We start from the raw sequence: 24290 nt of genomic DNA on the forward strand, positions 1-24290 counted from the left end.
TGTCGGCGGCGTGGGCCGTGAGCAAAAAGTGGCGGCAGGCAATTCATAAATAAAAACAACTTCCAAGATGGGCTGGGTGGGAATCGAATAGGGTCTCCTGAGTGTGAGACGGAGACGCTACCACTCAGCCATGAGTTTCTTTTTTATTACCGGCTTGGCAAAAGAAAATACAATGTGAGTATTACATGGCCATAAAAGACAACTAGTCAATGCCGGATCAGTGTGGTGAGATAAGAACGATGTAGGCTAGTCACTTTGTCCAAAGCACTTAGCCAGTCAGGAGGATTACTCTGTGCACAGAAAAATTCGCCTATATATAACACACTTTCAATGAAGTATTCATGTGCTGGGGTCTGAACAATGCGCTCATGCCTAATATCCATACGCGTTCGTCACACACTGCGCATGAATAGAAGCATTAACAGATCGACAGGCACTCCCTCTGGTTCCGCGCATGGCAGGAAGCGTATCCCGAAAGCACTTAACGGCAATTCCTTTTTAAAGCTACGTTTTAGAGTATCCCACAAGAACACTGCGTCATGACAGTCCAAAAAGATATGCTCAATCGTCTCCGGTTTTTTGCATATAAAGCAATTCACAGACCAAGGTACAAAAATGCCTTTGCTTTGCAGCCACGGTTTCACTGGGAGAGTGCCTGTATGTAGTTGAAAAAAGAAAGATTTAACAGAAGCTCTTACCGGCATTCGTTTAACTCTCTTAAGAACATCTCGTTCTGAACCTAAAACAAATACTGTACGATACAACGGTACAGGCAAGAATACATCAACAAGATCTTTGTACAACTTCTTACTAGTAACAGCGGCCACATATTCACTAGGAAATCTTCCTTTTAGTATTCGGAAAGACGCGACCACTTCACGCAAAAAAGCACTTAAAGGCATTGGCCCCGTATACATAGACGACACTACATAATCAGGCAAAGAATCGCGCAGTCTAGCTTGAATCATTGTTCTCAGAAAAGCATCCTTTTGGTCACGCAATAAAAAGAAACCTGCTTACAATCTGTTTGAGGAACAAATGTGACAACCCCAGCCCCCCATTCAACACTCTATGGAACAGATTACTACGACTTGTACGTTCCCATGTTGAGGCCCAAATAAACATCGCAAATACTCTATGCAGCTTTTGCACTGACATCTTCGTCAGACATAACGCTTGCATCATATAAAAGATTTTAGCGACTAAAAACAAATTACACACGGTGGCTCTTGCAAACATTGAAAAATTATGCCCTCCCCATTTGCCGGTCTGGGTTTTCATTCGCACTACTTCATTGTCCCAATATTCTTTGCTATCTCGATAATGTTCGAGGGGGACACCTAGGTAGGTGCCTGGAGTTACCGCCCATTGCATGTTACAAATAGTTTCAGGCTTGTATTGCCAATTCCCATGCCAAAAACCATGACACTTGTTCCAGTTAATAGCACTTCCACTTGCAGTACAAAATTTTACAGCCTCTTGTACAACTGCTTTAACACTGTCATGGTCCGTACAAAACACTGCTGCATCATCAGCATATGCTAAAACTCGAACTTCAGTTTTATGAAAAGTGTAACCCCGGATGTTTGGGTTCTTCAGTAGCCGCAAACAAAAGGGCTCGAGGTAGAGAGCGAAAAGCAGGGGGGATAAAGGGCAGCCCTGTCTCACAGACGACTGCACAGGAATACCATCACTTAACTGACTATTAATTATCAGACTCGCTATACAACCATTGTACATCATTTTAACACCTTCTGTAATAACAGTTCCAACATTGATACGGTCTAGGATCGAGAACAGAACTTCGTGTACGACTTTATCGAACGCCTTGTGCAGATCTAATTGCAACATGGCCACGCGCCCATACATTCCGTCACAGCATTCAAACAGTTCTAGCTGTGTGAACATTTGTAAAGATTGACCCGCCTTTTATGCCGCATGGCTGATGTGGCCCTACAAGTGACTTAATGACACTTGAAGGCGTCGAGCTAAAATCTTCATGAATATATTATAGTCCACGTTTGTTAGACTGATGGGACGGTATGATTCAAAGACGCCGATACCGAGATGCCCGCAGCGTCAAGTGTACCAGTGAAGCGGGCTCACGAGGATTCGGATAGTCAGGAACCGAGATTGGTCGGTGAACGCGGCGAGGAGCCTGCGCCGAAGGCACCTTCAACGCGCCGCGGACCGTTCAAGCTCAAACCGAAATTGCCACCGGAACGCAGTACTGTGTCTGCTCTCCCTCCGCCTTAGCGGAGGCTTCTTTGGCCACAACGGTTGAAGCCCGGTCATTGATCGGGTCAGTCCTAAACTCAAACACCTTAATGGATATGGTTTCACCATGTTTTATGTGTGAGTAGACTGATCGGCGTCTCCCTTTTCCTTAGATGGCTACCAACCTCACGTCCAGCCTACGTGTTGCTACGCTTAATGTAAGGGGCCTGTCGGCGCGCAGAAGGCAACTGCAACTGAACCGCCTTCTGCTAGAAAACGAAATAGACTTGCTCGCGGTTCGGGAAACTAAAATTGAAAACGAAGAACAAACAGACAGAATGGTAGCGGTCTATCGTAGCAGATACAGCGTTTGCGTATGTCATGCTGTTGGAAGAGCGGGTGGATGCGTTATTTTTTTAAGAAATGGTATTGGGGCTGTTGATACTGTGGTCTCGAGTGAAAGTGGTCGTCTTGTAACGTGTGATTTGGAATCGGATGGAGTGGCTTGGAGAGCTGTGTGTGTATAGGCTCCGAATGCAATTGCTGAAAGGGAGAGTTTCTTCCGACAGGTGAAGCCTGTCCTGCTTACTGAAAGGCGGGTGATCTTGCTTGGTGATTTCAATTGCGTCTGTAGACCAGAGGATAGGACAACAAACCGTTCTTTTCGAGATCGGAGCGCCGAGTTACTTTCCGAAATTGTAGGTGAGCACGACCTTGAAGATGTAGGCTTGATATCGACGCATGAAGGCCGGGCAATGTACACTCACTTTCAGGGAGGCAGTCATGCTAGATCGGACCGTATATATGTTCCTGTCGAATGTTTGCTGTTATGTTCTGACTACCAGACGATCTATGTCTCTTTTAGTGATCACTGTCTAGTCATGGTTACAATCGGTACGAAGAGAATAGCTGCGAAATTTAATTGGGACTTGTGGGAGTTTAATGATAAATTACTGGAAGATGAAGAGTACGTGACTAAAGTCAAGGATTATATAGCTAACATGCTGCGATGTAACTCCGGAGGTTTTATGCAAGTATGAGAGCTGTTCAAATGTGATATTAAAATAGCCGCTATTGATAGATCATGTGCCCTTCGGCGAAAAGAAAAACAACGAGCTAAAGAGCTGCAGAGTGCCCTAGATTTTATGCTAAGTACGGAGTGCTACGAGCCGGGATTGTTCACAAAAGAAATTAAAGAGACTAAAACTAAGCCCGAGGCAATAGACGAAGAAATGTACCGGGGCGCAGTGATAAGGGCGCGTAACGAAATACTGTGGTCCGGAGAGACGCCTACAAAACGCGCTAAGTGATGAAAAAAGGCACGCCCTGTCGAAAGAGATAACGGAAATATGCTATCAAAACGAAATCACAAATCGAAGAGAAATAATCAAGCAGGCATTCGTCGAACATTACACAGATATATTCAGCCTTAATACTCCGAACACTGACTACTTCAGAACAGAATTCCTATCACTGATGCCGAGATTAGAGGATGACCTTGCGCATGCTCTAGAAGCCAGTATTACGGCTGAGGAAATTGAATCAGCGATTCTGGAGCTTAGTTCAAACAAGTCGCCTGGGCCAGACGGTCTCGGTGCATCACTGTATGAAGACTCAGCCATGAGTTCCATGCTTGAACGTGGGACAAATGCTCCTCTAATGAATGCTGTGTTGACTTAGAAACGTGCCGTAGAAAGTACCACTGCTGTGTATATCGGTAATTATGTGCATGTAACTTACAAAAGTCGCAGTTAAAGGCGTAGCCAAGTACGTTTCCGCTACGTTTCTTCTGCACTTGCCGCACACGCAGAGCCATCTTGCGGCAAACACAGAAGACCCCCTCCTCGCAATGTACGGCGCTACCCCGACAAGTGGCACGCCACTCGCCCGCTTCTCGCCTTCGTCTCGTTTGAACGCATTGGGGCTGTGCGGGGACCGGTGTGAGGCGCGTCGCGGCCCGGCTGTCCGTGCCGATCACGACATTTGGCTAGCGTAGATCGTTTCCCCCTCCAAGTTCTTTGGTTCGTTCCGCTTGCTCAGGCGCACGTTTCGTTGCCGCGCCGAACGCTGCGTTGTTCGGCGCTCACCGCGTGATTGGTGGCTGCAAAGTCCGATGCGGGGCGCCTCGTAAGTGATCGTTGCGCCGTAGCGCATTGTCTTGCACCCCTTGGTGGGTCGACGGGAACGCTATCGCGTTCCAATCTTGAAGGCGAAGCTTGAGCGTCCTCCATGCTTTTTCTCGCGCTGCACGTTTTCGTGGTTGATCTTCGTTGTTTGTTTTTACGAACGGAGCGGAGCGTTCTTCCGCAGAAGAGCGTGGCATAAAACGCGTTGAATAGAAGGAGACAGGCAAGACGAAAATGAGCTCTTTATTTCCGTTGTATATAAACGAAGTTCTGCCCCTCGAAGCTGCCACAGCGCCAATCGCAAGAGCGGCACCTCGCGACTACATTCGTATATCGCCGGCGCGCAAGGAGGAAGCGCGGAAACCTGCACACTTGTAGTCTCGGAGAGAAGCGCATGCGCGCAGGCGTCGGTCTCGACACCAGGGGTGCGCGGCTAGAAGGGGAGGAGGGCCGTTTCGCCACGCCCTCGTGCACTCCGCAATATTTTGTGGGCGAGTGTACCTCATTATATTCCAAGTACCAATCAAGGCGCGCCAACACCATCCTTTCCATTGGTTTCCCAACGCAACTGGCAAGAGTGATGGGACGGTACGCGTATTTAGAATTGCTCGTAGATACAGCGGGGCGTGCGACTTTTGACGGAGCTCGACGTTTCTGCGCAGGCGCGAGTAAGAGCGGGCGCGAGAAAGAAAATCTGGGGGCTTTTGCTCCTTGAATATATGACTCAGCCTAGGCACTACGGAGGAGGTTTCTTCGAGCGCGTTGTATTCGTTTGTCCCCTAGACATGCCGGCATTGCGGAGTTCGGTCGAGTTGGTTTATACGCTCCGCCGCTGGCTGCCCCCGCGGTGAGGCAGTGGGCGCGGACGCCGCTTGGTGATCACTGTGTCTGAAGGGGCAATGTTCTGACTGGTGTTTTATAAATCGCGGGTCGCTTTTTTCGCTGCGACGATAGACCGGATTTTTTACAAGCACTGCTCCAGAAAGGCACATGTAACCGGCAAACGGAGGCCTCAGGAGAGCGCCTGAGGTTATATTAAAGAAGGCGGCGCAGAATCTCCGGGGCACCCAAGCGGTAGCGGGGGGATCAAAGCTGGAAGCCGGGCGGCCCGTGGGTTGGGGCCGCAGAGGCCGAAGCGTGCCTTTGATATCCCCGTTGCCGCTTTGGTGTCCTGGAGGCGCCGACAATAATGCGAAATAATGACACGTTGTTTTCATTAGTAAAAACATGATCGATTAAATATGATTGCGTCGAGCCGCCAACTTGCGATGCTAAGTTCAGCACAACCGCGCCCCGCGACTTCTGCCGGCACGCCTAGGGACAAGTGCATACACCGCGCGCCAAAAACTCCTCTGTAGTACCTAGGCAGAGTCGTATTTTCAAAGAACAAAACTCCCCACATTTCCTCTCTCGCACCAGCTCTCACTCGCGCGTGCGCGCAAACGTCTGTCGTCTCCGCAAGTTCCACGCCCCGCTGTACCTACGAGCAGTTGGAAATACGCGGACGGTACGATGTCAGTCTAATCGAGATTTAGAACTTAAGTAAAGGTACTATAGGCGGCTGACCTTTAACTCTCAAGGAATCAATGCTTCGCGTCCCGAATCGTTGCATCTCTCTAAGAGTACACTGTGGGCTTTTTGGCCAAGGTTTTCACGCGCCCTGTATGTGACTCCCTCGGGCCTAGGCGATGATGACTTCCTACAAGTCGCCAGGGCAGCTTCCAGCTCTCCCACAGAAAACATGAGATCCTTGCGAGAGTCCTGGGATGCCGCAATATCGCGTGATGTTGATACAGGCAGTGAGGGCAAGCCATCAATTCTTGCGCGAAAGTCGTCAGCCACGTCTACCTCACGTCGTCCTTGGTTCACGGAACGATACTTAAATGGGTGGCGCTGTTGCGGAGTCTATTGTATGCCTCGCAGAGTTCTACATGTATGAGAGAGAGGCATATGAGTATCCAAGGAATCGCAAAAGGATTTCTACTTTTGAGATTTTAACGTATCGATGCGGCGCTGGATTTTCTTTTTTTAATCCGCCTCGCCTCCCTCAATAGTGGATAAATTTGGTGCGCCTATATCTTCTTTCTGTTCGTCGGCGAATCGCCTCGAAGCCTTTCCAATTCACCTTCGTATTCTGTATACGTTGCAGAAGGCCTAAAACTAAATATAGCCGTTTGCAATGCGTTTCGTATCTGATTCTCCAGGTATGACAGGTGGCCTTCTTGGCATCCGTCTTCCATAAGCGACCTGAAGTTCGTCCAGTAAGGTTCTGCGGAGGGCAGTAGACAGAGGCTTGGCCATTCCCTTGATCTTGAAATACGGGGGAACGCGGTCACTTCCGGGGGTTTCTACGTCTTAGAAACACTTTACACTGCTTCGAAGACACCCAGAGCCCAAAGTCAAGACCAGACAGCTGCTGTAGGTCAGGCCCCGTACATATGTCGGCCAGCTGTCATTGAGACAACAAACCTCTTGGTCCGAGGCTAATGCTACTAGATTTCTTCCCTTGGAGTCTGTCTTGAAACTCCAACAGAGCGGGTAGTGTGAGCCAAAAACTGCACTAAGAATCCGAGGGCCAGGTGTTGCGAATGACAAAGCACCTACTCATTGCCTGTCAAAACGACTGGCTGGCGAAATATATGCAGCTACAAGAGTGAATGTGTTTCTTTGATTTTACAGTTAAACGCACGTATTGGTCGTCGTCGTGTCGCATAACTGAATATAGCACGTAAGTGAATTCCCACCGAACATAAACGACGACTTCGCTGAGGACATCGCGGATGACACAGATTCATATCCCGATAGCTGTATTGTAGTTTGAAGATTCGGTTCGCAGATGACGCTGATTGGAAACTTGTTAAAGAAAATGGAAGGTCAAAAATCTGAAATTCTTTATCTGAGGCCTCGAACATTCAGCTGAAAAAGTTATGATTCCTTGACATCTTTATGGAATGACAGCGGTGAATGAGCCATGATGCTGTTCAAGACTTGTACTGGATACATCGCGTCCAGTACCTGCAGTGCGCTGCGAGCATTCGGGGTGTTTAAGTTTGTCAGTGATGTACACATAAAATTCATAATTGACCTCAGGATGGCAAGTCTCGTGATTCTGCGAATTAGCGTGGCTTCGGTAGAGGTGGCCATGCTTCACTTGAGTTGGCCATGGCGGGCGTCCCTCTCTCATCCGTGCTGGTAATGTATGACGTCAGTGGTTCACGACCAGTCTTTCCCCGATTGTGCACATCCTTAAAACTGCCAGTGTGTTTTCTTTACTTGAAGTGACGGGAACGTCGGCGTCTCACTTCAGTTGTGGCTTGCTGATGTACCTAATGGTCTCCAACCATTTGCCTCAAGATCCTCTGTTTATTTTCTGGAGCGGGCATTCTTTCGAAGTCATATCGTACGCACCCCTACAGTTGTAGCACTTGAAGTGCGTTGCACGACAAATGTCAGAGCTGTGTCAGAACACCGTAGGCATATGCCAGGGTTCTTACAGACAACAATCAAGTGTCAAATTCTCTGACAAATCCTGGAGTGTAGGGGTTTGGGCACGAAAGGTCGTACAGTATGACGAAAATGGCCGACCTTCACGTGCGATGGTAGGCAATCACTGTTGACGAGGAACTTCACGCAAGTTGATTTGCCAATACGACCAGCTTGCATTATGACAATGCTGTCTGTCCTTGTTTTGATCAAAATAGGTAGATCACTGCTACAGATTGGGACGTGGTTGTTGTAAAGCATACCTGCAGTGGTTTCTAAGCTCTGTGGAATGTGGCAGCGCACTTTGACGTTATCCAACTACCTAATCTTCATCAACGGATCTAAGGCGTTTCGTTTAGTAACAGTGATCGCGAGGACGTTCTTGCGGTTATTACTTCTGACGTCTTTTATCTCGCCTCGAGCGAGAGCCACCCGATAAAGAGAGATGGCCTGCCTAATTAGTCAGTTGAGATTGTCCACAGCTGCCTCGGGAACAAAGATAATTGTATGCTCTGGAGCTCTCGGCGTAGGAGTCGCAGTCGAATTACTTGGTGCGCAGCACCCACTGATATTTCGTCTTTTTGCTTTCCGGCGTATTTAGACCTCGAAACTTTCAACGTCCGAAGTGGTGCCACTCGAAGGAGAGTGCAGCTGTGTACCATCGCGGTCAGCTAAGCTCCCAGGGCTGTTCCTCTTCCCACATACTCTGGCTGGTCTGAACGGTGCGCGACCGATTCCACTTCCACCGCCGAAAAAGGGAGCGGCGTCTCCCAGCAAACCGGTGAAAACCTATAATTTTCCAAAGAGACCAAAACAGCGATGTTATGCGTGAACTTTGATGTTACGTCTACACGCTAAGAACAGTACTTGCGGACCGCATCGCCCTCTGTATCACGTACGGATGTGATTTTTGCTCAGTCATTTCGCTCCGCTTCTTGTTGAATGAAACTGTCTTAGCTTGCTCTCGGTATATCTACACACCTTTTGTGGGGCCCATTATGTTTTACAGGATTCAGAGGACGCCATTTTAAAAACAACGAATGTAGCAGCTGCGCCCGTGTATATGCTATCCGGCGATTGGTATTGTTTGGCCGTGCCATACGTAAGACGGTGGAAGTCGCTTTTCACCGTTTTACGTTGTTGCTGCAGCTACGTTGTCATCGTCATCATCAAGCCGTCTTCGAGCCATCGTCGTCATTCCATCGTCGACATCGCGTCGTCATCACAGTGTCGCTGCCATGCCGTCGTGGCAGTTCCATCTTCGTCATTTTGTCGTAGGGATGTTGCACTGTGGTGAATCCAATTTCGTCATAGCTTTCTCGTCACGCGATCACTGTGATTCCACTTTTCTAATCCGTTTGTCCTGATGCCATCGTCGACACGCCGTCATTATAGCACTGTCATCATGTCATCGTCGTCATACCTTAGTAATAACTCTACCATTGCCATTCCTTTGTCGTCATTCCAGCTCCGTAATTCCATTCTTCATATCACCGCCATCCTGTTGTCGTTGTAATACCATCGGCACGAATTCAGAGTCGGAATCACGTCGTTGTTACACTATCGGCGTCAATCCAGCATCGACATTACATTGCTACGCCGTCGACCTCACACCAGAGTTGTTAGCTCATGTTTATCAGGCAATCGTCGTCACACCATCGTCGTCTTACCTTGATCGTCAACCCGGCGTCATATCACCATCGTGGTCGTACAGTTGTCGTCATTCCATGGTCGTCATCTGGTCGTCCTCGCACCGTTGTCGTTAAATCATCGTCACCACTCCGCACAGCGTCGTCAATCCATGGTCACGACGCTGGAGACTCGTTCTTGGGTGTTCGATGCAGCCACACGCGACGGAATTGCACTCGGCCTGGTTCTTTTGAACAAAGCTAGATGATATCAAAATCAGCTAGCCAGTGGTTCCTCCATAACATGGTGGAAGTGTTTGGTGCCACCATAAACACCATGAACCGAGTGCCCACTGTGCAACGCGGCAGTATCATCGACGGCGTCTTCACCAAATGGGTTGGACTAGCCCCTTGCCAGCGCGTATCATACTCCAGTGCACATAGGCCGCTACTATCTATAGAGAACCATCTAGCGTTAGCCAAGCTGTCATATGAAATAAAGGAATAAAAAACTACGTGCAAGATAAGATTATGGGACTTACGATGTTCGGTTACCTTAGCTGTGACATACGAAGACCGTAAGCTTTATAATTATATTTTGCAGCGTGTATTTTTCTTCATTTGCTTTTTATTTTAGCAGCTTCGCTAAAGTTAGCCGGGACACGGTATAGTGGTTAGCATCCTTGCAGCTGAAAAAAACATCAGCGAAAGCGCTTACGAAGAGCACGTAGGAAAAAAAAATTGCCCACACATTTGCGTCGTCTATACTTTTCATAAATGCTTCCCATGACATGGATAATTATCAATGATGTTTTAAGCCTTAATGTTCTAGGTACCTCCAAATTCTGTGTCCATGAATACGAATTAAGTCAGTCAGGATTTGAAAGCTCATTATTTCATAACCAAGCAACAACCAAAATAGTTGCGGGAGGAATAACTTATCATCGGTAAAGCAATGCTAATTATCGGTATTAATTTTGCCGAAATTCACTCTCCATTATTCTTCAGTCGATGAACGAACAAGTCACCCACCATACAATAGCCTTCTGCTTAAGCTCGGATGAAAGCTACAGATGACGTTTCTCTTAAATAATGATGTGTGATCATTACAGAGTGTCTGAATAACGTCAAAGAATTGGTGTCAGCGTTCCAAGCTAAAATTCTCAAAATTTCAGGCAGTATCGCAGGATTACGAAAGCTCCGCTGCCTTTCTGATGCGAGCTAATTCCAATACAAAAGTCGCAGTCATTTTTAAACCTCTGATACCATGAACATGACTACAGAATCTTTGGGAAATGGAACTTTTTGCTACTTCGCGCGGTAAAAGCGCCTAAGATGACGTTGGCGGCACTATCATCGTTTTAGTGCCACGTGCTCTTTCAAGAAGCGTCGGAATTCGAAGAAGATGGAAATCTTAACTGGTCAGCAGTCGATATAAGTAAGAGACGACTAGAGTATTGGTGGAAGAAAAGCAGGGAAGATATTGATAGAACTGGAGTCATCGCAAGTGCAAGTAATGGTACAGTACAGGGATAGAGGTTTTAAATACGAAAATTAAGATCGCAATTGCACAGGCGAAAGGCTCGATACCAATCGACGTAATAAAACGTGATAAATTTAAGCAAGCCGTGGGACCATTTCTTCCTGCCCCGTTTGAAAGGGAATGCCAATAAACATCATCATTTTTTCCCATTATTGATCATCATCATCAACATCACGGCTAGAGTTGCCTTCAGAGGCCGTACAGAGAACACATGACGAACCGCTAACACATCTTCAAATGGGTGAAAGAAAAAGCGAAGAAAGCCATGCTCCTGTGCGTGCTTAAGCAGGTTGTAGGAAAAAAAATCAAACTAGCGCCGCAAGAAAGCTGTATCAGTCACCAGGTATGTGCTGTTAGGATTGGTAGGTCGATCCTACCGTTCGTAACCAGTTGTCAAGATTGGAGTCGGGCATGAATTAGAAGGTAGCTGGCCCATGCCGTCGTCCAACTTATCCACGCTGACAACGTTGTTGAAGGGAAGGACTGCTTCTCATCGACAACGAGGAATATGGGTTTATTTACAGTATCTAGATAAGGACGTTGCAGTTCATCAGTCTAGCATGACTGCGAGAGAAAGTACACTGAGCAGCCGCACAACAACGGTTTATAAACACTCGGTCCTCCCTCGATCCCTAGGTGAAGGAAACGTTTGACCAGTAGACGAGCCGCATCTCTGCGGGAGGGCTTACACACACACATACCTCCGCACAGGTTCACGGTCGCCACTGACGTCAGACGGTCTTCGCAGAACTCGGGGCTTACGTCAGGAAAGGTGCATCTTATTCCCCGAGCTGACCCCCGCAGCGTGGCCGCCTGTGCTCCATTGTCTTGCGTCTTGAAAGGCGCGTGGGAAGGGGCCTACGAAGACGTTCCCTCAGCAACTCCCCCGCTCGCGGCAGACCAGGTCGGCGGTGGCGTGTTTAGTCATAAAGCCTGGTTCGTCGAACTCATCTCGGCAATTCCGCGACGAAGGGTGGCGGACGTGGCGTATTGATCTCTGGACACACTAGACTTAGCGACGACGTGTGGCTAGAAGGTTGCGGTGGCGTTCTAGGAAAAGTTGACGCCGCTGTCGCAACTGGCTGGCAAAACGCGCACTTCAGCGGGCCGTTCTTAACAGTGCCGATCCCCCCACGTTCATTAATCGCGACTATCGGCGATCTGTACAGGGCTGACTTACTACTCATCGACACAGCATTTGTAGGCGGCCCAGTAAGAAGAGGCCTCCTCCAACCCTTCGGAAACACCCTGCTTAGAGATAGGCGGTCAGTGCGTAGAGTTTCGCCACCAACCCGGGGCGTGTATTACAGTAAAGACGCACTGGTCATTATAGTCAAGACGCTGGTGAATAGCGCTGTACGTAGGAGGAACCAAACGTTTTTTTAAAAGGAAACATTATTCTCGTCTAAAACAAACTATTCCAATCAATATTTCTAAAATGAATTGTTACGTGTACTTCGATGAAACGCGTAGCTTTTCGTGTTGTTTAGATAGAGATCGTGAATTAACATTAATCGTGAATTAACAGATGAAAACTTTACAGAAATGCCATTTTTACAAATTTGTGATAATTTTCCTGGTACATTCGTCATTGTTGCATGCGCTAATATTTTAGCTAATTGTTTAGACACAAGGCTGTCAAGAACGGTTAAGAAAACAGTATAGATAAATCATTAGTTTTTAAAAATGATTTAGAAAATGCCATAAACGAGCCTTTTGCCCGCATTATTATTATATTGAAAATGAAGCCAGCGTCTATACAATGCACGGTGCATAGTATGACACTCCGTTTTCATGGATACGTCGTTTGAGCTCGATTGCTCAGTGCACTGAACAGAACATCCTTCGCAAAGACGACACCTGTCACACATGCCTGTATGGTATGGTATGAAGAACTTTATTTAGGTCCTGAGGGATCAGTCTGGGAGTGATGCGGGCCGCTCCTACGTCGGGACAGAGAGGTCGAGCCCCCTCTGCCGTCACACGGGCCCTCTGGACAGCCCTGAGTTGGTCCGCCAGCACTTCACTGTGCAGCATCCGCTGCCACCACTGCTCACCTCGAGAACCATCACCGGCCAACGCCAAGCAGCGCCGAAGCATGTGTTCTAAATCGAGCAACCCGGCGTCGTTGCTCAGTGGCTATGGTGTTGGGCTGCTGAGCACGAGGTCGCGGGATCGAATCCCGGCCACGGCGGCCGCATTTCGATGGGGGCGAAATGCGAAAACACCCGTGTGCTTAGACTTAGGTGCACGTTGAAGAACCCCAGGTGGTCGAAATTTCCGGAGTCCTCCACTACGACGTGCCTCATAATCAGAAAGTGGTTTTGGCACGTAAAACCCCATAATGAATTAGTTAAATCGAGCAGACCCCCACACTTACTACAATACACTGAAACCCTGCCGTTGTCGAATTTTTATACTACATTTCCGGCCTAACCTGTGCAAAATATTAAAAAAAACATGTGCAAGTGCCACGTAGCCGGACAATTAATCCATTATAAGGTAATGTTGTTTGCCATCGCTTGGAGCAAGTCAGCCAATTTTTGCATTTGTTCTAATTGCATATTTAGTTATTATTAATGAATGAACTTCATTGTATATATGACATTTCGACCAAAAGTGTCAATGAGAAAATTGTACACCATCGTGAAAAGTTTCCGACTGAGATTTCCGTTGCTCCAAACGGACTGCATAAAAGTTGTTTTTCAAGCCTGAAGGAAAGCCTGCGAAAATGTGTAATGGCAAAATGAATGTCAGAGAGAAAAAAAATTCGGCAGTGCGGCCTTCAATAACAAATCACAGTAAGCATGCGCGCGTGCCTGCGCGCGCCTCAATCGGGTCACAGCGTATTCAAATTTTTCGCATAATGTTGAAGAAGGCAGATATACGTCAGGTCTGTACGCGTCACGTGAGGGTTGAACAACACTGTGTTTCGTTGAAATAGATTTGCGGGTGAGGCCGAAAAACGTTTTCCGAAATATTTTTATTCTCCCTTATTCCGAACTTTTTATGAACCCGTATGAACCGTTTCAAACTGGTTCAGCGGCGGCCGCATTTCTACGGGGGCGAAATGCAAAAACGCCCATGCGACCTTGGCCCATGTACCGTGAATTGGGTGCACGTTGAGGATACCCCGGTGGTCAGAATTAATCCGGAATGCCCCACTACGGCGTCTCTCATAATTAGGTCGTGGTTTTGGCACCTAAAACCCCAGAATTCAATTCGGTTCAAGCCGGTTCGAACCGTTACATCTCTGCCCAGGAGCTGTACCTGAACGGAACCGGAAACTATGCGGAAACCTGAACCCGAACCCGAAAGCTTTTCCGTCCGGCATCCTGGCAGCGAGCAAAGTCGGCGAACTTTGAAATCTGATCCGCGGGTCAAGCACGCCGGTTATTTTGTATATGACTTCTAGAATTTTCCGGAGTAGTCAGTGGTGCTCGTGCGCCTTGCATAATTCACAGCGTTATCGCTTCACGCATGTAATCTGATTCCGCACGCTCAGGGAACAACATAGACAGCAGATAGAAAGGGCAACAACAGTCGAGAATGCTCTGATACATCGAAGCGCGTTTTACGTTGACCGATAACATTAGCAATTGTTATCAGGTGATAAACGGTCGCAGCAAAGAGAAAAAAGCAAGTGTACGCGTGTCACTGTTGTAGAGCAAGCAGCGCCGTTTAGTTCAGATGTTTGCGTGGTATTTTAAATTGAACGCTCGACAATGTCTCTAGCACTGTAAAACGTAATGAGATTATGTTACAAATCATAGAAAGGCGTGCGTTTCGGAACCATCGAAAGGAGCACGGAACGATACTTGACTTCAGGGCTAAAATTTTTTACGGCACGCGCGTCATTCACACTTGAAACATGGGTTGAGAATCGCTTGTGTCGCTCGCAGAGTGATGTTCCCATTTGCTTTGGTGCAGCTTGTACCGAAAGCTGGAAGCTCACTTTCGGATGTGGTCTCTGGAGTGGAGCACATCATCTTTGAAGGTTGACAGACACAATGCCGAAAAGCCGGAAGGACAACATAGTTCGCCATGCGAAACGAAAATGCGAATTCGAAAATATGCGTTCACAGAAAAATCGCGAAAATCAGGAAGCTCGAAAAATTTGACAGCCGAATTGAATAAAGCAGACGCATATTTGATATCTCTATTTCTTTAGGATTACCTCGTATTCATTTTTTTGTATTCTTATCGCCCGGCGTATTGATGGTGCTTGTAATACCTTTGTTTGCATTTATTCTTGAACTCCAATGCTCGTGACTTCACGTCATCCTAAGATCGATAGCAAACACTGCGAGTCATAAAAATACTTTAAAACAGAGTTTATGCAAAGCATACGTTAAGCTGCAGCATGTCTACGTCTAGCCCCTGATCGGCGATAATTGTCGAGAGTTGACGTCGTTTGGTAGATTCTTCGAAGTGAACTGTCATGCTGGCCTGTTTGTACAACATCACAAGCTATTTGGGTAGCACATTCAGGAACACCTGCACAAGAAGACGCAAACACACACGATACATTTTGGCTGTGCGCCAGTCTGATATACTGCGCAGGCACACCTATAACGAAGCTTGTTTGCAATATAGTTCACCACCACATGCAGGGCTCATTGTGCTGCATTGAGCAGTAAATGTAGCAGAATCAAATTTGCTGAGAAAATACTGCACTACATGCTTCAAATTTGGCACCTGTTAGCAAGAAAAAGTACCAGGGCTGATTTACATGAACGCAATGGCTAGAAAGTGGCATAATAGACACAATGAATGCATTGGGCTCTCAAATTCTACCAGTATCTAGAGCAGTAACAGAAGTGCATTATGAAATCAATAACTGATAAAAGATAGGACATTATTAAGCACTCCTTTTTTTTCTGCTTCCGTTCACGAAAAACACATTATGAAAATGCTATTTTGGTTCACTGAGTGTTATCCAGCATCAAAACTAGCTACAGGCACGTGCCCGAAAAACTTACCATATTCACCTTAGGCCTTCATAAAGAAAAATTGCAAAGGTGAAGTCATACAGAAAAAAGCAAGAATACGTTTCGACAGAGGCTGAGACCAAAACAAAGACACAGCGTGGGTGACGCAATGGTACGCCAGCCTTTCTGTGAAATTATTACATCAGCTCCGAAGTGCTTGCAATCACGTTTAACGCCTTCCGCCTAAATGTACGCGCCCATGGAGCGGATGTGAAACGCTTTTCACGTCAAATGCACGTTTTTCGTGATAAACGACCTCAGTCGAAAAAACACAAGACATTGTAGTTCTGCAAGCAGCGGTAGCAACGCGTAAAATGGTAAAAAAAGACAACGGGTTGGAATGTGTGTTACGTGTGCGCATCAAGTGCGCAGGCGTCGTTGACGAGAGTATAAAAGCTAGCTGGGGGCAGCAAGGAGCCAGCAGAAGACATTCGCCATCGCCTCAGCGTCGTTTGGTGGAAAACGTCTCTGGACAGAAGTGGGAGCTTCATAAGACTCGAAATGTTTCCTGCGGTGAGACACAAAGCGGCGCTCTTTATCCGTCAACGAACCCCCTCTGCAGTATTCGCTGATAGCTGTTTTTTTTCTCTTGGTTATCATGCTTTGTCACACGTGGGAGCAGCTACGCAAGGCCATTGTACTTCCTGTAGTTACAGTTCCGTGTTAGGTCAATAGGTTCAGTAATTTAAGTAAGGTGAGGTGCACTGCAAGCTAACCAGAAGTGATTTAGGTCAAATCACCGTCGGTATTCTTTCTTAAGTTCTCTGCTCGGCGATAGCACGCTAACGTGTTTTTTGTATTGCCTAAAGGGAACACGTGTGGAAGTACACTGGAAGGCTGCAAGGCGATAATGGGAATTTCAGACTTGCATGAGCGTGCTAATCTCTTATCGCAATTAGCTATTATATCCTACGTTATGCTACACTTGCAACGTGTGCATTCTCGATGATATTTTAGAACAAAATGGCTTGTGCAAGCCCTTTCTTTAGCGTATCATGGCTACGCGACTAAGACGATTCCGCGAGAATAGCCGTCCCTCATCTACGTCTTCCGGCTATTCTTGGTATGTCAGCTGTCATGTAGTTACAGCTGTGTAAGACGGCGTAGTCTTCGCGAAAACAAAACGATGTTCGATGCGCAAAGCCCTTTGTAGGGGTTCGATATATAGAGCGTAAACAAAGCTACTACTTCCTACATAATAAAAGCATCTCTCTTACGCTCTTGCTTCATCTCAAATTGATGAGTCACGCGTATTTATAGTAACAATCAGACAGTTCTCTTCGTTTGAAAAGTACGGATATTTAATGTTGTTGCTGCGCAGCATTAATGTTTCTCTCATACACCAGGTGCAAGTTCTGCTTTACTGGCTCGTTGGTAAAGCCTACGCACAACACTACAACCAGCCGACTCAACCAGGCCAACGAGGCGTTGGCTTTCCAAACTACCCTGCGCCTGCAGCTCCTTACGGAAGAGGATACGATACCTACGCCTCTGTGAGTGCGAACTGTGATACCTATGCAACTACTTCGTAATAGCATTTTGAGGCAACGGTGTCTTTAGATTTGTGAGCTTAGACATTTGCATTTAGATGAGGTGCCGAATGAAAGCAACATTCCAGGTTCGCAAGACCTCTCCGGAAAATCTCTTTAGCACGCCGGTAGCTGTTTTTAATTCTTATTATATGATTGCGAAAGTATTTCATAAACTAAATATACAAATCGTAAAGAGTGCTCACAGGTTATTGTGTGAACGACGAACCGGAGTTGTGTGGCTAGCAGCAATTCACATTTCAAACACATCAAGCACTGGCTAACCATGTCATATTATTCCTTCATTCGCATCTATCTTATATGATGCCAAATATGCGCGAATACCAATTCATTCAGGCTGGTTTTTCAAAGTTTGTTAGAAATTCGACGCCCTTTCGGAATTGTTTGCATTGCCTTTAAAACTAAGCGCATCTTCCTATGCAAGATTACCAACCACGCTCCAAATGCTACAATCATCAATAATTAGGTGAATCAAGGCTTGAATTTTGTTATATGCAATCATAGAAAGAAAGAGAAATTGAATGTGCGGGAAATTGTCGAAGCTATCATTGTTGTCTTCTCTAGCTTTTCCAGACTCCGGCACAGTACGGTTTCGGCTACAATACGGCGGGCGAGTACAACAATCGGCAGTTCGGCGCGGGGCAGGACCGCTCCAACTTTGCCAAGGCCGGCATGTACGGCTACCCGGACGCTGGGGGCCCCTACCGCCAGATGAACTACGCGGACGCCGCACAACGCTTCCAGGCCCCCCCTGGCTCCGTGGGTGCTCACGAGCGGGGCGCTGCCCCTGGCGTCAGCCGTGACGCGGCATTCAACGCGGCGCCCGTCATCCTCCGCGTTCCCCCAGGATCTGCCCAGGACGCTGCAGCTGCAGCGTATGGCGCAAGGCCTGCGGCACCTAACGCCGGAGGTTATGGAGCTTATGGACGGCCAGCATCGGAGGCGTACGCACTCGCTGCTGGCGCTTTCGAGTATGCGCCCGACGGGCGTTACGGCTACGGGTCCGGCGAGGCGGCTGTCGGTGGGCAAGCTTACGGCAGCTTCGCTCCCTATGGTCCCGCCGGCTACGCGGCAGGCTACGCCCCTGGTGTTAATGGTGCACAGACCACGTATGGAAGCCGGCCTGCCGCCCATCGGGGCTACCGCCGTCGTTGAGAAACGAAGCAGGGCCGCTACGAGCTGCACGCGGAACAAGTAGCACTTGAACTGTGGTCAGCTGTCGACCACAGTGTAACTCTGACATAATACTTAAAGGAGAAAATAAAAAAAAACAGTTCAAAGCGGATGCTCATTGTGGAATTGTCGTGGTGGCTCTTGTGAAGCTCCAGGGGCGAATAGTATTCTTTGGCACTTTCGTCCGTTCTTGTGGCTTGTCGGCGGTCGGTGGTCGATGGTCGGACTTGTCATAAGGCGCCGGTGGAAAGGGCGCGTGCTCTCGGGCTACCTATAGTTGCTGGGCGCATAAATTGTTGAAGGCCAACTTTACAGCTATCTGATATACGCGTGCTATGTAGTACTGTTGTACTCTCGCTTGGGACGTCGGACATAGGATAGAGCGAAGCGAACGTGTGCCGGGCCATGTGTATTTACCTCACCGAAACTAATTGTTTCCCATTTGCCCAGATTAGTTTACTTCTGCTTCAATCAATTACAGCATTAAAACACTACAAGGTAACATTTATAACAATAACAACAAGAGAGTTGGAAATATCATTACCATTATTCTGAATTCGAAGTCTTTCCTTTATATAGAACAAGAAGAAGAAACTTTATTAAAAAATGGTGCGGCAGTTTCTGTTGTGGTGGCCTCAGGTGGCGGCTCGAAGTCCTCGGACTCGGGCGGCATCTTCGGCTTGCCGGACGGCCCAGAGCTGGTCGGCGAACTCCGAACTTTTGAGAGCCGCCTCCCAGCGGCAGCGACGCCGACAGAGAAGGTCCCCAGCGGCCTCCGCAGCCGGGGCAGCGTCGGGAAGAAGCGAGCTCGAGGCTTCCCGTACCCTGGCAACGGCTGCGATTATGTGCTTGTCGCGAACGGAGGTGTTCTCATTACCGTGGTTGGCGGCACATTCCCAGAGCATGTCTCTCTGTCCGCAAGCTTTACATAAGAATATGATTATTTTTAGTTCTGTATTGCATCCCTTTTCTGCAAAGCTGATTACTTCATCCGCAATAATTTCATTTGATTTATTATCGGTGTCGTTCATATTTACATTATATGTTCTATCATAACGAGCTGTGGCATATCCATAATCATAACGTAACGTAACGTAATCATATAATAACGTAATAATATAATAACGTAATCATATATCATAACGAGCTGTGGCATATCCCGCACAGTGGGCTAACGCCGTCCTTAAAGAAATCATCATCAGCAGCAAAATCGGCAGCAACCGCTCATGCTGTTGCAACAACCCCAGCCTTGCTATCTGAACAGGCGAAAAGAATTTCACATTCACACCAGGGAACCTGTGTTGCACCACTTCCCTGTGCTAGTCATTGCCTTTATACGCTCGTATACTCATGAGGCGCGGCTTCTTATTAATCTTTCACGAAACTCAAGCAAAAGTGACATCCTTGTCTTCTCCGTTCCCGTGCCGATACAGATGTCCCTAGCAGATGGTCAGAAGGCCGTTTTCCAGATCTGATCGCTTTTAAATACCTCGGCATTACATACGGCGGAAAACCGAACTGGTGTTCTCACGTAGGAGACGTTTCAACTAATGTGACTCGAGCAGTAGGCATTCGGAGCAGAATCAGTGACCAGCGTTTCGGTATGCAAAAAGGCACACTCATTAAGGTTCACCGTAAGTATGTACGACCGCATCTGATATTTCGCGGGGTATTGTTTTTTGGAAGTTCAAAACATAAAATAAGAGCTCCCCTGTTCCCTGACGGAGGGGAGCTCTTTGCCTGTGTTAGGTGTTTCTAAATTTTGTAGCTAATATTTGTAGCTCATAATGTGTTTTACCATGGAGCGTGCCCACATTTTCTTCACGCGATATTTCACACGTTTACGGTTGGAACCTCCTTGAGAGCTTATAAGTCTCCTCTGCGACGTACACAATATGCATTTACTTGGGAACCAAATTCATTTTGCATAAATGCGGCTACGGTGGCATATGCCCACAGATTGTAGATGCGCAGGAACAATAGATACCTTTAAATGTACATGTTGCGGCAGTTGTATCATTCGGTGATTTCACGTCATCATCCAAATGAACTTTACGAATATTTCGGTGAGAATGCTAAATTTCTGCTGGCAGTGTTTCAACGCCCTTTTGCAGGGCTATTTGGCACACCTTCGAGTAAACTGATGCTTCCTCACGAAGAGAAGGCTGGTGTGGGAATATACTTACCGTCTCTTGCATGGGCTATATATATATATATATATATATATATATATATATATATATATATATATATATATATTGAATACACTTCGTGTGACCTCGGAGACACAGCCTTATAGGTGTATTTAAAAGACCACATAGTCGAGGACATTTCAATTTCACAGCCTCGGTCTCCTCACACCACCGAGAGACTGGCATCTCTCGGTTGAGCGATGCTGCAACCGGAGTCAGTTAAACACGTTAGGGAGATAGATGTGTTTTGTGCGTATTAAGTCGCGCAAATACACATCAATGAATAAAGCAATATAACTCCTGGTGAAAGTTTTAATACACGAAGATACAATCAAGAATTTTTTTTTCTGAGAAAATTGGAGGTGAGAAGATAAGTAGTAGTAGTATAAGACTTTTATTCAGCCAAAAATTACAGGCCGAGCATATCGACCGCCTGGGTGGCCAGTCGACGCTGTTCTTCTTCACCTTCAGCGCCAAGCCAGTCGAGCCAGGTGGTGATGGAAAGTGAAGGGGGAGGATAGGAACTTGATTGCTGAGCAGCCGGACAGTAGAATAGGCAATGAGATAGGTCTGCATAAGTAGAGGGGCAGTTGGGACAGGAGGGGTCGGAGCGATAGCGATAGAGAAAGAGGCGGGAAGGGGTTACCAGTGCATTCATTTGGATGTGCCGCAGAAGGCGAGCCTCCGGCACAGTGAGTGATGGATGAGGGGGAGGGTAGAGGCGCTTGTCGAGACGGAGTTGGAGGTAAACTTCCTTGATAGTGCGGCGCAGGGAGAGTCCCCCAGAATCCTGCGAGGGCCCCGACCAGGGGATCAACGGTGCCCGGTTAAAAACGTCACGGGCGAGCTGATGGGCCAGCTCATTGCCGTCAATCCCCGAATGCCCAGGGACCCAGCGGAGGAAAACGGTGGAAGGTTGCAATGCGGAGACCGCTCGTTCGACCTCTTGTTGGAGTGAATGGGGTAGGGTGCGGTTTTGTATGTGGCGAATGGCGGCTTGGGAATCGGTGTATATCGTGTACTCTGGGAGCGAGGGCAGGGAGGGAAATGATTGTAGGGCATGTACAATGGCAAGGACCTCGAGAGATAGTGCATCCGGAGGGTGTAGGTACGGCCCACTCGTGTGAGTTTCAGGTGCTGGGAGGTGGGGATGGTAGATAGCGTAGCCGCAGGAACCTCGAGGGGCTATGAAAGAGGCATCCGTGTAGGCTACTCCCTGGGTAGTAAAGAGGGGGGAATGATGCTGCGCGGCCGCGTGACGACGGCCGGCATGCAGGACAGGGGACATATTGGACGGCAGGGGGAGAATGCGAAGATTGGGCGCCGGGGTGGATTTTGGAGAGGTAAAGGAGGAAACGGGAATGGGAGAGATACCCGCCTGGGCCAGTAACCACTGACCCTGACGGGTAAGAGAAAGCCGGGCAAGCTGGGAGTCACGGTGGAGAGAGAGAAGAGAACGAAGAGGATGGAAGAGGCCTGTGGCAAAGAGCTTAGCAGTGGAGGTGGTGATAGGGAGGTTGAGAGCTGCCTTGTAGAGGCCCACAAGGGCGGTCTCGAGGGTGTTAAGCTGAGTGGGGGTGAAGGAAACGTAAGGCACAAAGTACAGGAACTTGTTGAGGGCGAGCGCATGGGCAACTCGGCACGCATGAGCCTCGTGGAGGCCCGAGCGCCGAGTGACCACGCGCCGTAGGAGGTGAGTTACCGAGTGACAAGTCCTGACAGCATGGTGTAGGGCTTGCACATTCTTGGCTGCATGCAACGGGAAGCCAAGAACTTTGCATTGGGGGACAATAGGAATGGGAGAGCCGGAAAGATGGAGGGAGATTAGGGCGTTGTGGGAGCGCTGGTATGAGGAGTAGTTAAGAAGGAGAAGCTCGGATTTCTCCGGAGCAGGTGACAAGCCAGCAGTGGAGAGAAAGGAGTTGATGAGATCGAGGCCACGTTGCAGGGTGTCCTGTACGTGACCGGGAGAACCAGACGAACACCAGAGGGTGATGTCGTCGGCATAAAAGATGTGCTGGAGGTCAGGAATCTGGGCTAGTTGCGAGGCGAGAGGGGTCATAGCAAGATTAAAAAGGATAGGAGAGAGAACAGCACCTTGAGGAGTGCCACGGGTGAGCGGGTGGGGATCGGACAGATGGGTGTCCACTCGGAAACGAGCCACTCGGTTAGAGAGAAAGGAGCGGAGATAAGAGTACATCCGGTGTCCGCAGTCCAGGGAGGAGAGTTGAGACAGGATATGGTCGTGGCACACACCGTCGAAGGCCTTGCGGACATCAACAGTCACAAGAGCGTGGATCTGGCTGGGATTGGGTGAGAGAAAGGTGTGCTGGAGGATCAGGAACATGTCCTGTGCACAGACGCGCCGTCGAAAGCCGATAAGAGAATGGGGGAAGAACTCTTTCGCTTCAATAAAATCAGAGAGGCGAGTCAAAGCCATTCGCTCAAGGGTCTTGCCAACACACGACGTCAAGGAGATAGGGCGAAGGTTAGAAAGGGAGGGAGGTTTGCCCGGCTTCGGAATCATAGAAATAAGGGAGGATGTCCAAGCGCTCGGCAAGCAGCCGGTGTCCCAGGCATTGTTGAAAGTCTGAAGGAGGAATTCCTTGGAGTGGTCGGGGAGGTTGCGGAGTGTAGTGTATGTGATGGTATCCTCACCGGGAGCCGAGCGAGAAGCATTAGCAGCCAGGGCAGCTTCGAGCTCCCGGAGAGTGAAAGGCCGGTCGAGGTCTGGGTTAGGATCACCAGAGTAGGTTGGGTAGGAAGGTGTGAGAGGGGGTGGGAGATACAAAGAAGTGAGCTTGTCAAAGACATCGGAGGGAGTCCCCTGAGCGAGGGCTTTTGCTAGAGTGGGAGCAAGGGCAGGCTTCGTACCTAAGAAAGATTTAAAAAGGGACCACGTGGATCGCGAGTGTAGTGCAGAATCGAGGCCGTCACAAAGCGCACTCCAACGAGAATGCTCGAGGGACGTGCCATGGGCAACTATCTCGGCCCGCAGAGCAGCAATCCGGGAGGAAAGTTGGGTATTTTGGGGTTGGGAGCGCAAGGAACGTTGGAGACGTTTCAGCCGACGCCATAAACGGAGAAAGTGAGGATCCGGGTCTGGGATAGGGCGACGTGAGCGAACGCGACGGCTACTGGTCGAAAGCGCTGCGGAGATGCGCGACGTCCAGTCGTCGTAAGATTCAAAGGAGGCGGAAAGGAGATTAGTGCGAAATGCGTGCCAGTCAGTGTGAGTGGTTGAGTGCGATCGAGGGATGTGGGAAAGAGAAGCGCTAATATGAATGAGGAAATGGTCGCTGAGGAGCGTTTCAGCTGTGACCTGCCAGTGAAAGGAAAGGGAGCCCCGAGAGAAAGAGAGGTCGGGTGTCGTGGAGCGCTGTGAGA

The 24290-nt window shown here is 48.3% G+C and overlaps 2 protein-coding genes across 2 annotated transcripts in view; one reads left to right on the forward strand and one right to left on the reverse strand.

Annotated features, from left to right (window-relative positions):
• LOC142570670 (uncharacterized) overlaps positions 1-18809 on the forward strand; it is a 45228-nt gene extending 26419 nt beyond the window's left edge. Inside the window, exons 3-4 of the mRNA XM_075679024.1 lie at positions 17335-17481; positions 18103-18809. Of these exons, the coding sequence (XP_075535139.1) occupies positions 17335-17481; positions 18103-18693 (738 nt within the window). The 3' untranslated portion in view covers positions 18694-18809. The remainder of the gene's footprint in view (positions 1-17334; positions 17482-18102) is intronic.
• Positions 18810-21287: 2478 nt separating this feature from the next.
• On the reverse strand, positions 21288-23707 carry LOC142573074 (uncharacterized). The gene has a single exon (XM_075682589.1). The coding sequence runs from the start codon at positions 23428-23430 to the stop codon at positions 21313-21315; it is 2118 nt and encodes a 705-aa protein (XP_075538704.1). The 5' UTR covers positions 23431-23707; the 3' UTR covers positions 21288-21312.
• Positions 23708-24290: the final 583 nt, after the last annotated feature.

The sequence above is a fragment of the Dermacentor variabilis genome, chromosome 2 (genome assembly GCF_050947875.1).
Source record: "Dermacentor variabilis isolate Ectoservices chromosome 2, ASM5094787v1, whole genome shotgun sequence".
Taxonomy (NCBI): Eukaryota; Metazoa; Arthropoda; class Arachnida; order Ixodida; family Ixodidae; genus Dermacentor; species Dermacentor variabilis.